The sequence below is a fragment of the Cucurbita moschata genome, unplaced genomic scaffold, assembly GCF_002738365.1.
Source record: "Cucurbita moschata cultivar Rifu unplaced genomic scaffold, Cmos_1.0 Cmo_Scf00044, whole genome shotgun sequence".
Taxonomy (NCBI): domain Eukaryota; kingdom Viridiplantae; phylum Streptophyta; class Magnoliopsida; order Cucurbitales; family Cucurbitaceae; genus Cucurbita; species Cucurbita moschata.
In genome coordinates, this window is record NW_019268560.1 from 1136414 (window position 1) to 1152643 (window position 16230).

At 37.7% G+C, this 16230-nt stretch overlaps 2 protein-coding genes across 3 annotated transcripts; both read right to left on the reverse strand.

Moving 5' to 3' along the window:
• Positions 1-2818: 2818 nt before the first annotated feature.
• Positions 2819-6050, reverse strand: LOC111433994. The gene is made up of 5 exons (XM_023071283.1): positions 5366-6050; positions 4620-4838; positions 3688-3786; positions 3374-3475; positions 2819-3290 (listed from the first exon to the last, which is right to left on the reverse strand). The coding sequence occupies exons 1-5, from the start codon at positions 5909-5911 to the stop codon at positions 3099-3101; spliced, it is 1158 nt and encodes a 385-aa protein (XP_022927051.1). The 5' UTR covers positions 5912-6050; the 3' UTR covers positions 2819-3098.
• A 2442-nt stretch (positions 6051-8492) lies between these two features.
• Positions 8493-12460, reverse strand: LOC111434194 (trihelix transcription factor GT-2). Of its 2 annotated transcripts, XM_023071568.1 has the most exons (3): positions 11856-12460; positions 9132-9760; positions 8817-9027 (listed from the first exon to the last, which is right to left on the reverse strand). In XM_023071568.1, exons 1-3 carry the CDS (start codon positions 12359-12361, stop codon positions 9023-9025), a joined length of 1140 nt encoding a protein of 379 aa, XP_022927336.1. In that variant the 5' UTR covers positions 12362-12460; the 3' UTR covers positions 8817-9022. The 2 variants fall into 2 exon arrangements, with proteins under 2 accessions (XP_022927335.1, XP_022927336.1); XM_023071567.1 differs by having other exon boundaries at positions 8493-9760.
• Between the last annotated feature and the right edge of the window lie 3770 nt (positions 12461-16230).

Genomic DNA, 16230 nt, shown 5'->3' on the forward strand with positions numbered 1-16230 from the left:
TTAAACTTGCTTGGTAATTCTTTATGGTCTAGACCACATTTAACTTCAATAGGCATTACAAAGATTCTACATTTATTGTTATTCTAATAGGGGTTCTTGTTATCTCGATAGGTGCGGGGACACCTCTTGCCTAGGTCCCTCGACCTAAGGTATTTTTCTTCTCGGAGTTCCTTGGGCATCGCTCCCCTAAGCTGGACTCTTGTTCCCACAAGTTCGTGGTATCATTTCCATATTTTCTCATCATGTAAAATATTAAGACTAACTCATCCTTAGTCAAAAGTGCATGAGTTTATTGATCCACAAGTCTCGTTACTCATGCTAACTTCATTTACTTGGTTGTTACAAGGCGTAGCCGAGTTAGGCTATGGAGAACTCTAGGGCTCTCTATCTAAATAGTCTATCAAACGTATTAACCAAGTGCTTTGATAGTAATATGTAACGACCCACTTTTTGATGGGCTCGAGCCACTGACCATCACTTACTGGCACAGAATATTTGAAAGTACACATGAATTTAAAACATTTAAAACTCGTGCATGCACATTAGAAATTCAATTAAAATAATAATAAAAATTTTGATTTTATAGACAACAAACAAAATACAAGATTTAAAAGGCAAGTATCTGCTAGGGTTTATAAAGAGTGTTTCATTGTGTTTCGTTCTCCTCTCCAACCAATGTGGGACATCACAATCCACCCTCGATCCACCCTCCTTCGGGGCCCAGCGTCGTCACTAGCACATCGTCTCGTGTCTACCCCTCTTCGGGGAACAGCGAGAAGGCTGACAAATCGTCCGGTGTCTGACTCTGATACCATTTGTAACGACCCAGGCCCATCACTACCAGATATTGTCATTTCTGGGCTTTCCCTTTCGAGCTTCCCCTCAAGGTTTTAAAACGTATTTGCTGGGGAAAGGTTTCCACACCCTTATAAAAGGTGTTTTGTTCTCCTCCCCAACCAATGTGGGACATCACAGTTTCTCTAGGTCTCCCAAAATTTGCCTATTATTAGTTTCGTTCATCATCATCATCATAGTTTAGGTCCTCGAGGTGCAACCTCAGCATCAATTATAAGTTCTCGTAAGGTTCATGCATTTTAAAGTTCAACTAACTCTTAAGGTACTACTGTGAACCACTACCACTCATGATAGGTTTGCTAACGGGCGAACACTCTAATAATCTCTAAAGAATACAGTTATAAATCACAACTCTAGTTCTATAGTTATCCAAATTCCTAATAATCGAGCCAAGTTTACGATTAGGGGTTAGTTGGCAAACTCTTAATCGTCCCTATATAACTGCATAAACATCTCATGCATGAACAAAGTTTCACTAACTCTCAAGGTACTATTACGAACCTCTACAACTCGTGACAGGTTTACTAAGAGAAAATTAATTGGCAAACTCCCTAATAATCCCCACACATGACAATCATATATCATAAACGAGTTCTATACTTATTTTAACCCCTAACAATCGAGCAAGGTCTACGAATAGAGACTAATTGGAGAACCAGATAAAAATTACATACGTAAACAAATTATGAGTAAAGATAGAGCATAACAATTTAAACACGAACACCTAGTCATGATTATATTTTTTTTCGGTTCAAAGTTATGTTCGTTCATTTTTTAGGAAGTATGTATCATGGCAATTCGACATCCTTTTCATAGATCAAATCAACTTTGTTCGAGCTTAAATTTCTATAGCATGCTTCTTATATCATATTTTCATACGTTCTTTAAGCATAACTTAATTCGAAGTTTGGAGGTGCCACTTACCTGGATTGCATGACACTTTCATTAAGAAAGGAGTAAGTTATGAGCATTCAAAGTTTCGGCGTTATTTTCAAAACTTATCCATGTGTTTTCCACCACTCATATCTCGTGTTCTAGACCTCTAATGAATCTACTTTCTTCAGCAATGTTGTAGTACTTTTCAAGTTGAATTCATGGACACCAAAATCGTGTATTTTTTGTTAAGAAATGAATAAGTTATGAACGTTCAAATTTTTCGATTTTTCCAAAACTTACCCGTGATTAATATTTTATGTAATAACTTAACTTTATAGACTTGTGATCTTGAAAGCCCAAAAGATTCATTAAATATATAAGGATTTTTTATTGATAAAAACTAATTAGTCATTAAATTCTAGAAGATATGACCTTAACATTCATGTAATTGCATCGTGCAGACGATATATTAAGGAGTTTATTAAGGATACAATGCCCTTTGAATGAATAATAATGACGGGTAACAACCACTTTATTTAGAGATATCCACTTTATTTAGAGATATCCACGGGGCAGACGTTGGGAGGGGAAGCCTTCTCCGTCTCCCTCCTGGCACCTATTTCATCTTCCATTACTGCAAATTCTCTATTTATTTATGTAGAATCGGGTTTCCTGCGAGAAATTTTTTGGGAATATAATTCCAGCCTCATTTATTTAACATGAAAAAAGTATTTCCCACTCCCTCTTCCATTCCCTTTCCCGATCAAAGTGGAGTCCCGACTTCATGAGTAAAATAGATATCTCTAACTCCACAGACCACCAAGCCATTCGTTCATAGTATTTTAAAATGCATTTTATATGTAGAGCAAACCAACACACTTAATAGAAAATATAACAAACATGAGTATTTCAACATGAGTATGAGATGCATTTCATCGCTCATTCGTTCTATATTTCACCTGTCACCTGCCAATTATCTTTTAGATTAAACATTAAGAGTGAAATGGAGTGCACAATCTTAAGAATTAGGACTAACGGCAGATTGGTTCAGACAAATTAGGGAACTGTAGAGATCTAGCTTGAATGCATAACAGCAACAATTCTCAAAGAAATAGGACCATTTACTATTATTGATGAGCATTACAAGTATAGCATGCACACGATGGTATTACACGCCCTAAAGCTCAAAATAATGGACTATTCTTCACCCAAGCAATAATAAAACAAAGAAGAACGCCTGGCATATATAGCTCCAGTTGTTGGATCAGATCCAATATAAAATGGTTCATACGGTGACAGTAGGTGACAAAGTACAAAAAGGTATGTAGAAGGATGAAGAATGCGAACCTGGGTGGAAGAAATGAGGTTCAGTAAAATTTATGCATTGTCTTTCCATACGTATATTTAGCCTCGTCGGATCTCCGGGCTGTTTTCGTAACGTTTGCTTTGTTGGAATTCTGTCTGCAATCAGAACTTTTGGACAACTTCCTGGAACAAGATTCAAAACCTGATTCGATTCTGTTATGGGATGAAATTTCGTATCCCATTGCCTCAAACTCCTGCGGGAACGAGTTCAGTTGATTAGTTTGATAAATGAACACTCTTGGGGTGTGAAATTAACAGCAGAAATAGGCAGTTAAACCTTGGATTTAGTTGCATAATAGGGTGTTAGACAGGGATTCACATCCTTCAACAAAAAGTCATCCGGACTGCCTGGGGACGTTGGATCACAGTCACTGAACTCCTGAGTACACATGCTGGATGAGTGATTTGACATCTAGTAGATAAATAGACTATGCTTTGGTGCAGCAAAGACCTAGATGATTAATAATAGGGCTCTACTAACCATACTCTAGAGCTTTGCTCATTTGAGCAAACAGGGCAATCGTGACAGGATTGACATGAACCAACATTAAATGATGGATATGAAGATCGAAGGGTATCTTTTGTGCTTACCAATGAGTTAGAAGCATCCTCGTGATGATCATATGTAGGTGTGTGAGGAGAACTACTACCTTGTAACCAAGACTTTCCTGAATATTTATCAGCCTTTACCTGCACAAAATAAAATGTCAATTGTACTATGAGATAAATCAATTGCCACAGAGGAAGCAACGACTACCCATACAATAGCAGCTATTCGGTATCAGAATCATATCACGAAACATCCAAATTTCATTAGAGGCTCTTTTAGCTTTTAAGCAGTCGTACTTTCATAGCCCATATCAAAGAAATGAAAGCTTTCAGAGGCTAGAGCTAAATTGGATCATCCTATAGTTAAAACAGCCAGCCCGGTTGAGGATTATTGAAAGGAGTAGTCCCATGTTGGCTAATTAAGAGGAAGATCATAAATTGAGGATTATTGAAAGGAGTAGTCCCATGTTGGCTAATTAAGAGGAAGATCATGAGTTTATAAGTAAGAAACACTATCTTCATTGGCGTGAGACCTTTTAGAGAAACCAAAAGTAAAACCATGGGAGCTTATGCTCAAAGTGGACAATATTGTAGCATTGTGGAGTTCGTGGTTCCTAACATGCTATCAGAGTCATGCCCTTAACTTAGTCATGTCAATATAATCCTCAAATGCCGAACAAAGAAGTTGTGAACCTTGAAGGTGTAGTCAAAAGTGTCTCAAGTGTTGAACAAAGGGTGTACTTTGTTCAAGAGATCTAGAGAAAAGAATCGAGTCTCGATTAAGGGGAGGTTGTTCAACGGCTCTATAGGTCTTTGTTCAAGGAGTAGTCCCACAAACTAATTAAGAGGAAAATCATGAGTTTATAAGTAAGAACACTATATCCATTGACATAAGTTCCTAACACGCACTTTGGTGATCGGTCAATCAGAGTTTTCCTACTTAATGATGTAAATAGTATTGCTTTCTTTCATACCTCGGCTAGGTCCTCGGCGAGGGAATGAAGTTGGCCAGTGAGAGTGGTGACCTGCTTTTGTAGAGTGGGGATGATGTGTTTGGTTTGCTTCAACTCTGAACCCTGCTTTTCAAGAATATCTTGAAGCTGCGAGTTCATAACATCTGGGAACAATATTGCATTCTTCAATGACTTTATTTCTTCTCTTTGCTTCAAACATAAATCTTTCAACTTCTCAATCTGATAGCAACAACAATAAGAAACAGTGTTGTGTTAACAAACAATATGTGCAAAATGACAGGCACATTACTCCCTAATCATAACACAAAATTCAACCATAAGTACCAAAATCGAATCACGAAATGATTTCACACAAAAAAATCGAACATAATAGAGAAAGATCCAAACTTAATAATGAGAATGCCATATTTAGCTAAAGAATAAAGAGCCTCTAACATGACCAAAAAACTTCAACTACAACAATATTCTTATCCCTCACTCGTCGTCAATCTTTCAGGAAGAACAAAAATTTAACACAAGTGCACTAATGATAAGGAATCAGCTCATGGAAAAGCTTTGGAACGGATTACCTTGTTAATCGAATATCTCAAAGCAAGAACACTTGTATGAGATTGGAATCACTCCACAAGATCGATCATGTTTAACTTGAATGATTCTAAACATACCATCTAAACTTTGCAGTATAATTTAGAACCTGAAGTAAAAAGTAGTATTTTTCTGGTTAAAAAAGCATACTCAATCCTCACCTCTCTGTACTTCTCCTCCAGAACTAATTTGAGCTCAGTGATCTCCAACTCCTGCTCCTTGTTCAAACCCAAAAGCTCTCTTTCACTCCTCAGCACCATCGCCAATGTCCTCGTATTCCCTCTAACCTCCGTCAACGCCTTCACCTCCTTCTCCTTCTTCTCCACCGATCCCTTCCCAAACAGCTTCTTATGCAGCCCTCCAAAGTTCGTCCCCTTCCTCGCCGTCTTTTTCAAATCCTCCGCAATTAAATCCGACGGAATCACCAACCCCACCGCCTGCTTCACCGCCTTCGGTTTCGAACCAGACCGCTTCTCCATGAATTTCTTCACCATCGCCGTCAAGTTCTGATCCGACGGCTTCGCCTTAGTCCTAGCCAAATCAGACGCCTTGATTTGAACAAGAGCGCGCGAAGACGATGATTTCGCAGCCATTGGAGACTTGAGCTTGAACTCAGAGGAAGAAGAAGGATCGGAGAAATGGGAGGAAGTAGAAGATCGCACATCGTAGGAACAGTAGCGCGAAGAGGGCTTGATGACTTTCGCCATAGATGAAAAGCTCGAGATCTTGACAATGAAAGATATCAATTACACGCACAAATCTTCGAAGAAAAACTAAGATTTTGGCAATGTTTGATTCATCGCATTTTTAGGGCTTTTGTTCTTCGAGTTGGAGAAGATGGAGCGAAGAGATTGATTTTTTTTTAAAAAAAGGGACGAAGGTTCGATTCTGCTTTGGAGTGAACACGTGGCAGCTTCTGCAGCTCTGTGTTCGGCGCTTTCTAAATTCAAATAATCATAAACTATCTGTTGGCGGGAAAATGGAACTGCGGTATGAAACGGTGTCGTTTGGTAGTGGATAAAACGGTGCTTATAAATTAGCTTGTCAATTTCTTTTTTCATGAAATAGCTTGTCGATTTAATTTAATATAGACTTTTTTTAAAAAAAATTAGGTTAAAAAATATCCTCTTTAAATTAAAAATTAAAAAATATCCATAAAAAAAAATATTTTTATTAATGGTTCAAAAATATCCCAGTTTTGAAATAGGCTGTCTGTGTCGAGATTCCTATTATTGCTTTTTGGTTCTTTTCCCCAGCTTGTCGCTCCTGTGTGGGAGGGGTCAAGCTTGGAGACTGATCATTTGTGGGGAATCAAACTATCAAGAAACGGGGAAGCCTGTTATAGAGCAGTCGACTAGAAGTATCAGACTGCTGGCCTGAGAGAAGACGGTCGGACAATGCTTGGGGATCAAGCTATTCAGCACGACTTACCTATTTACCGAGAAAAAGAAAAGAGATAGTAAAGTTTTAAAAAGTTAAAAAAAAATACGAGTTAATTGGTAAAAAATACCCTTGAACTTTTATAAAGATAAATAAATTGGAGTTGTAGGTAAAAACAGATAATACTTTATTTTACAAACATCTTTGAACTACCAAACATGTTGTCGATGTCACATCACCGGTCTCTCCTAGCTTTATATCTCGTGACATGGTCACTCTCTCTCATGCAAGGAGAGAAGAAAAACTCAAAGGAATTGATGGGAGCCCGCACGAGTGGTGGAGCATGTGGTTTAATTCGATGCCAAGCAAAGAACCTTACCAGGGCTTGACATGCTGCCAATCCTCTTGAAAGAGAGGAGTGCCTTTGGAAACGCGGACACAGGTGGTGCATGGCTATCGTCAGCTCGTGTTGTAAGGTATTGGGTTAAGTCCCGCAACGAGCGTAACCCTCGTGTTTAGTTGCCGAAAATTTGAGTTAGATTGAGTTGAGTTATGAACTTTGCTCAAATTGCACATCACCAACCCAACTAACCTAAATTTTCAGATTGTTCCAAAAGAACTCAACCCAACCCAACCCGTGTACGCCCCCTTACATGCATAGTCATACAGTCTAACTTTCAATGGTCAAAAGACCAATAGATGATAGCCTAAAGAAAAATTGATGCTTTATGCTCGTGGGACCTCATACATATGTGACTCGTATAAGCCAGAAAAAAGTTAATTATTCACGTTTCCTTCTTTTTATGACTCTTTCGAGTCCCTACTTGCATTTAGCATTTGGTGTAGGTCGATATTAATGAAAGTGATACCATTTACATAAGAAAGTAATGTGGGGATTATGAAAGTGGTATGCTCGGGCGACCGATGCGGTCGATATTAATGAAAGTGATACCATTGACATAAGAAAGTAATGTGGGGATTATGAAAGTGGTATGCTCGGGTGACCGATGCCATAATTTTTTTTTTTTTATGGAGAAAAAATTGAAATTAATGAAAATAATTAAAAGTATTAATGAAAACTTAATTAATGCTTATTTAAACTACAATCGACCACCTTTAACCCTGGTATATAAAAAAATATATAATATGTGTGAGAGTCCTACATTGGTTGTGGAGGAGAACGAATTTATAAGGGTGTGGAAACCTTCCCCTGTTTTAAATTCTTGAGGATAAGCTCGAAAGGGAAAGCCCAAAGTGGACAATATTTGTGAGAGGTGGACTTGAGTTGCTATAAAGGTGTAGAAATCTTCCCGTGTTTTAAAGCATTGAGGGTAAGTTCGAAAGGAAAAGCCCAAAGAAGACAATATCTACTGGCGGTGAACTTGAGCCCTTGCAAAAAGGGGTGAATTTGGCAAGGGTCCCACATAGGATGCTGGGCCCCGAAGGGGGTGGATTGCGGGAGGGTGTTCCCCAAAGGGGGTGAATTTGGCGAGGGTCCCACATAGGATGCTGGGACCCGAAGGGTGGTGGATTGTGAGAGTCCTACATTGGTTGGAGGGTGTTCCCCAGAGGGGGTGGATTTGGCAAGGATCCCACATAGGACGCCGGGCCCGAAGGGGGGGGTGGATTGTGAAAGTCCTTTTATAAGAATGTAAAAACCTTCTCCCAGCAGATGCATTTTAAAGCCTCGAGGGTAAGCTCGAAAGGTAAAGTTCAAACAGGACAATATCTGCTAGTGGTAGACTTGGGCTTTATGTATATTCAAATCGAATATAAAAACGAAAAGAAAAAAAATCCAAATGGTCCCTATCCTGTTCTCCACGAAATTAAATATGAAATTTTGTAAGAATAGAAATTGAAACAAGTGGTAGAGACGAGGAATACTTCCACGTCCACATGAACATCTCCTAATATGATATCGAGAAGTAACCTGAATTAAACACCATAGCGAATCGATATCAACGTTTTTCTCATTACAAACTAACCGAAAATTTAAACAGTAAATCTAAACAAATCCATAAGAATTAAGTTTGATATGTTTACAACTATTATCCATTTACTTAGCATCATCATCACATCCCAAAACTTGATTCAAGCGTCGTGATTCTTCAATCTACAGCCATCATTTCCTGCTAACGTCGAACTGAAAACATGGCATTTCTTTAGGTCACTATAGAGGCACAAATACTGAAACATACACGAGTTTAAAATCCGAAAAACAAGCCGACCAGGAACGCAGCCATGAATAGACCAGCCGGAAGAATGAAGAACCTGCATTATCCGAAAGCTGGGCTGCAAAAATCGACCAAACGGATCGGTAGTGTACACGTAAATCTCTTTAAAATTGTGTCGTCTCCAAGGCCTCCTGTTTTACATGCTCTCTTTCACTTTCACCTTGTACAAAGGCCTCTTCTTCATGAAAGGGGTCTATACTTCTTTCAGCCTGTGAATTATGTTCAGTGCTTGTACTATCAATGACAGCTCCTGAATTTACTACTCCATTTCTATAAAGAGTATCTAATTCTTGAAAATATGGGCATGTCTTACCGTTTGCAATACTAGCTTTCCCAGTTCCTATTGTTCTTTTGAAATACTTGTTCATATTTTCCCATTTTTCTTTGCATTTCTTTGCCGAACGGTTGTAACCGACCTTATGCATCTCGACTGATATCTCCTCCCATATAGATCCTTTCGAGCCTGTAGCACGGAATTTATGTTCTAGCGATGTTCGAAGTGATATCAAAGATTGTACTTCAGCTCGAGGCCATCTTCTACTACTTGGATCGCTTTTTAGCTCTTTCTGTATGCTGCTTTCACCTCCATCGTCTTCTGTACAGTGGTTTTCGACTGGTTGTGAGATTTGAATTTCATGGCCTAGCAGATTTTGGATGAAGGAGATAATTGCTAAGCTGCGAGACGTTTCTTGGGCTCTCAACTCCTCGTCTCTTCTCATTCTTTCGATCTCCCTCTGTTTCCAAGCTTCTTCTCTGACTATTCTCTCTTTCTCATTCTTTTCTATCATGTCTATCAACTGCCTATGCATCTCCTCCTGTTTATCCATTACCTTCATTATCAAATTTTCCACGAAAAGCTCGAGCGATCTTGTCGTTCGCTTTCTCTTATGGTTTAAATGTTTTTTTGTGCTTAAAACGTCATCACCGCCATCTGAAGTTGAGCTGGAAACAAGTAATCAAGTGATTTTGTTTAAGAAGAGTTCGTCATATATTATCGAGCATACCTATGTTCATCAGAAAAAGTACATATCTATGTATCTATGCATGTATCATGCTGTGCTTTCTACTTATTTGATCTAATAAAACTTCAATCAAGATAACATAAGCTGCTGTGTATGTATTACAATATTAAACAGTTAAAGGTAAGGAATTCCATAAAACCACTTTCGTTAAGCTTCCTTTGAGTTTCGATAATAAAGCAAGCGCCTATGAGAAGGAATTTGCATATTTTACACAGACTTCAAGGATAGGGGTGTCGGGAAAGAGGAGGAAACCTTCCGCCACGAAAGAAAGCTAAATATTTTGAAAAGTAAAAACGTGGAGTTAATGGGTGGACGACGAACTGAAATACTTAGTCAAGATTCCAAGTTCGAGAAGGGTAAATGTCAATGATCAGATGAAAGATTCAGTCTAAAACAGGCTGATTGAATAATCGAACAAACAAGTTTCTAGTTGCAGGACGAAAAGGAGGTAAATAGTCTCATTTCTGAGCTTAACTACATGAAGAATGATAATGTTACATGTATGATTGATGATCGACAAGCGGGTTTCGATTCCTTTATCAGCCTTTTCTCCTCTTTTTCGTAACTTCTTCATTATCAATGAAAATTTTGGTTTCCTTTTCAGAAAGAAGAAAAAAAAAAGTAACATAAAAGCAGAAGTCCTAAAAAGGGAAAATGGCAAGAAATCAACATATCAGAACAACAACTTTCTATTCAATTCATTCTATCCTAAACCCATTGTCACAGATTCAGCAGATGACCACAACAAAAAGAAATCCATGACTAACCATACTAATTGTATCAGAAACCCAAAAGAATTCACATGATTTTAATTTTCAAGAATCGAAAGCCAATCAGTTTCAAAATAAAGAACAGAATTCTTACACTTCTAGAATCTATATCCAATACCATACAAATGAAGTAACAGTTTTGAAATCGAAAGCCAATCAGTTTCGAAATGAAGAACAGACTTCTTGCACTTCTAGATTCTATATCCAATACCATACAAATGAAGAACAGTTTCGAAATCGAAAGCTAATCAGTTTCGAAATGAAGAACAGATGTCTTGCACTTCTAGAATCTATATCCAATACCATACAAATGAAGAACAGTTTCGAAATCGAAAGCCAATCAGTTTTGAAATGAAGAACAGACTTCTTGCACTTCTAGATTCTATATCCAATACCATACAAATGAAGAACAGTTTCGAAATCGAAAGCCAATCAGTTTCGAAATGAAGAACAGACTTCTTGCACTTCTAGAATCTATATCCAATACCATACAAATGAAGAACAGTTTCAAAATCGAAAGCCAATCAGTTTCGAAATGTATAATATTTCTTCCTCCCCTCACCTCTTCTTTCCAACTGTCGTCTTAGTTTCGTGGCACAATCTTTTGTACAAAACCATTTCATGGCACAATCTCTTCTCTTTCCTTCAAAAGGAGAGTTAGTATTTTCTAGGACAATATGATGGTTGCTAGTGATGGGAACTTTAAAAAAGGAGAGAAAAAAGAAGAATCTTTTATGGCTCTGTTGACCTTGTCATTTTGTTACTTCAAATTGGTGCAATCTCCTAAAAGGGTTTTGTAAACTTACCTACTCCCTGTTCTTATTAATTCCATTGGGATATTTTTGGGAATATCCTGTTTGTTTCTCTTTTTTTCATCTCATTTAATAATGATAAAATTGGAAATTATACAAGATTCATCTTTAAATTTTCTAGTTTTTTCTGAAGAATTGAGAATTGGAAGAAATAAAACCAACTTTGAATGAAGAGAGATCAAGAAACCACAATTTCTTTTTCATATTTTATAAGGATCACTTTACAGTGAAGCTTTTCTTTGATCTTATCACTTTTCCATGAGAATTCATAAAGTAATTTGCATTTCCTAAACAAATTCAAAGCACCCAAGAACTCTAAAATGTGTGTGTGTGTGTGTGTTCGTGTAATTAAAGTAAATAAACTTCAATTGTTCAATTGAAGAACAAAAACCCCAATTCGTGAGGCGATGTTCAGTTCAGAGTTCAAACTCACCACGAATCATCGTCCAATTGCGGTCCTTCAAGGCTCCGGCTCAAATTCTCCGCAGCGATGGCAGCATCGGTACCACCGTTCTTCGTCTCTTCCTCCGGGAAGAAATTGTTTCCGATGATATCGCTGAAGCCGCCATTATCCTTGGCGTCGGGCTTATCATCTTTCTCAGAGGAATTGAAGTACTGGCAAGGGTCAATATTAGCCACACAGAGCTGATCGCCAGAAAATCCACCCTCTGGTGACGACGAAACACATTGGAAACTCCTTAGAGCACCGTCGAAGATGTTATCGGCCTGAGAACCCGCCGGGGACCTACCGTTGCAGCGGATAGGACGAAGCTTCTGCGGCGGCGGCGGAGGGTTTGGTAGGTGGGCGATGATGTCGGCAGAGGGAAATACGGCGGACGGAGCAGCGTAGAGGAGGTCCGTCGAATCGGGAAATGGAGCAACGTGCTGTGGGAAGCTGTCGGAGCTCGGAATCCGGTGATCGCCGGTGAAGAGGTCCATCCTGCGGCGGTTGAAAAGTGGTAAAATTTTGGCGGCGAGGAGGGTTTTCGGTGGGTGAAATTGACCAAGTAAATGGAAGTAAAAAGGTTAAATGGAAGTACGCAATTACGTTATTGCCCTTCTTCTTTTCCAATAACTCCTTTTATATCCCCTCCTTGTAAATGGGCTCGTGTTCATGTTCGGGTCGGCCCATCATACAATGAACCCGATCCAAAGTAATTTTTTCTTAAAAATAAATAAATAAATCAAAAGTGGCTTATGTGAATGGACTTTTTTTTCAATAGTTATTACTTAATTGGTTAAATATGAAATTTAAATTTAAATCATAATTTTTCTTAAAGTTCGAGCCATTTGTGTTCACATATGACTCGAGAACCGGATCGACCTAGACTACTTAATCTGAATCACAAACGTTGGGTTGGGTTAATTTCTTTTTCCCATCTGTTTTGGGTTTAACTTTTTAAACTTCAAAAAATGGATATGTTCGTAGGTTGACTTTTTTTTTCTGGTCAACTTAACCAATCCCAAAATAGGTTACAACCCGACATATCTTACTTTTAAGATTATTAAGAATATTTAATGTTTGTTTCCGTAAATGTTTGATATTTGAGTTCTATGAGATTTTAATTATTAATATAACTTATATTATTGATAAATAAAATTTTTAAAAAAAATCAAAAGAGAACAAAACAACTCGACAACCCGAAAATAGAGGGTTGGGTTGGAATTTTACTGTGTTACTCTGGTCACCAACGTAATCGACTGAAAATTTTTTTGTCGGTCCAAAAATTTCTCTAATCCAACTCGACTCAACAGACCCATATTTTATATTTAATCGATTGTATAGTGAAAAAACGAGAGAAATTTAATGAATATAGATGGAAAAAGAAAAATTTAGAGATAATTTACGGCAGAAATTGAAATCGAACCAAATTACAATAATCAAAGATAAAATATTGTTTTTTTCCCTAATAATTTATATTTTATACGCAAACATTTTTTATTATTATAAAAAAAATCTAATAAATAATGCGATTTTATTTTATTATTTTAAAATTTCACAAGATTTTCAATCAAGTTTGTATAAAAAAATATCTTGAATTTTGAATAAATAGCATGGTGATATTAAAAAAAACCTTAAAAAAAACATGATGACATGACATTTAACGAACAATCTTACAATTATAATTTTTTTTAAAAAAATTCAAGAAAGTACTACGCACCCAAAAAAAAAAAAAACACTGCCCACTTGACATGACATTTAACGAACAATCTTACAATTATACTAGAATCTAAGCTTGTGTAGCCACACACGCCGCCGAAACGTGCATGTTCAATCGTCTACGACTCTAGCCAACTTGCCTTTATACTAGACCAAATCATTTGATTCGACCTTATTTCTACTCTAGGCTAAGGTTTCTTGTGTGCAACATCGTATCTCATCATCATTCTGGTTTTCATCGATTGACCCATGCATTGTTAGGTCATCCCATGACTTGGGACAACTTGGTCGTCTTGGCTTGTTCGGTATCGAAACTGATCTATGTGTCGCTTATCTCATCGGAACATCTGAACATCCGTCCATCTAGGTTCTCATCGAGGCATGAACCCTCTCGTATCCATGCTAAGTCATTTACGGAATCCATATTGGATAGCAGGTGCATATATCAACTTTTAACACATGAGCTAGGGCACAGTGTCGGTACACTCGTGTTGTTCAACACTTTCTTTGAAAGACCCATTTTAAAAGAAGTTGCCCAAGATACTCGTCTCCCAACACTCACATTCACTATAACACATATATGTGCCACAAGGGTCGCTCACTTAGACCGTTGGGCCTAGGGGTGATGGAGAGCTAACATCACATCTCCCCATATAGTATATTTTATACATTTCAAATCTTTCTAGAGTAGATGTCATTTTGGCGAGCCATCATACGACCCCGTAGAGTGTCCGTTGGATATTCTATTGACACCATATTTGATGAGGTTTCATCTTTCATATAGATGAACTTAACTCCAAAGCTGCATGCTAAAATTCATCAAAACACTAACTTATGAGGTTATGGTCTGGAGCCCTATCTAGCCATCTTTGTGCTTATTTTCGTCACGTTGCCTCCTTCTCTCCAACCTTGCTTATGCCTCAATTTGGCTTTAATGCACACTCTTCTTGGTGTGTTAGATGATGCATCGTCCTCCTCAGTCGCTTCATGACACTTATCTGTTTTGGCTCTCTCGTGGCCAAATAGGCACCACTTGAGGGTCACCACCTTGCCTTTTGATATGTGGAGATCACAAACTATTGCTGCTCTTAGGTCAAAACCTCATGTAAGTCACCCGCATACCAATGTCTTTAAGTCGAACCAGCGGAGCCATCTCCATCTCGGTGCTTGAATGGGTTTCCCCAACCAGCAAAGAAAAAGTTCTTTCCCTAAATTGGGCCCGGGACAGCCTACTATGGTAGACAGGACGATAAGCTGATAAGTTGGCAATAGAAGTGCAGTCAGTTGTGACACTTTGCACATAGTTGTTGACTAGTAATATAAATAGTAATAAAAACATGTTGTGAAGTGACTAAAGATGGTCAAAGTTAGCTCAAAGTAGTTATGATAAGTTTTGCATACTCGAAAATCTGTGGAAGATTGAGCGAGTACTCTTTCTTTTTTATTTCAAAATTACCCTTGTTAGAACCTTTGTCCCCTTCTTCTTCAGCATTGTTGTTACAACCATGTCTTCTATAATTGTCGATAGGGATGACAAGGCGACTGTGACTAGTTTATTGTATTATGGGCATAGCTTTGTCTATCACCACCTTTTGCATGTTCTTGCTCCCATTTTAGCTAAGCTCAAACTCCTCGCTACCAAAGTCAGCAAATTTGTCATGGTCGCTACCTAGATCTTCCTCTCACACTTCTCATAGCTGATAACAACATTGAAGACGAAGAAAATATAAAAGTCCGTTTATTTCATGTGGATCCTAATTTCAAGAGTCAACGAAACAATTTGATTCTAATACATGAAAAGAGCAATGTAACGGTTGAATTCTAGTCCATGAAATGATATAATTGGCTCAAAGCCACAAAGCTCTCTAATATCAACTGATATTCTAATGACCAATTAACCTCCGATGCTTCTAGATTATACGAAACCGAATAAAAAAAGCACACGAAAAAATTGATCTCATAGACGTTTCAAAGTGGATTACAAAGAAAAAGATAAAAAGTTTTATTTTATTTTATGGGTTGAAAAGTTCTCCAAATAATATTTGACAATGAATATAATGCATGCAATAATATAAAATGGTCACTTGAATTTGACAATTATTGTTTTTTACTTCTTTGCTTAGGCATTACTTAAAGTCAAAGTAAATAATTTGCTCTTACATGCTTTTCATTTCATAATTGCATAATATCTTCAAAATAGAACAAACAATCCACTTTACTAATATACCCTCAATCATCCCATCAAATTACATAAATCCGAACATTTTTTAAATCAAACTATCAACGTTAGCCGCTCTTGGGATGATTTTAGGGATGACGTATTCCCTTTGACTATATAATCGTGTGGTTTTTGGAAACTTAAAAACAAATTCTTCCATAATAATAGTCGGTAATAACATCACTGTTCTCATCATTGGATGGATAAAGTTATATGGTGATAGACCAAAAATGCTATACTTACACACAAGACTACCCCTCCTCCCAAAAGCTTTGTGGGGACTACTTTACGATAACGGACGATGTCCGGACAGACCATTTTGCTTTTGATTTGGGTAATCTCGAATCAACTGTCGAAAGAATCGTTGTTGTTATTCACTTTACTTGCATCTTTTGGGTAGGCTCGAATTAACTATTGGAAGACCCATTG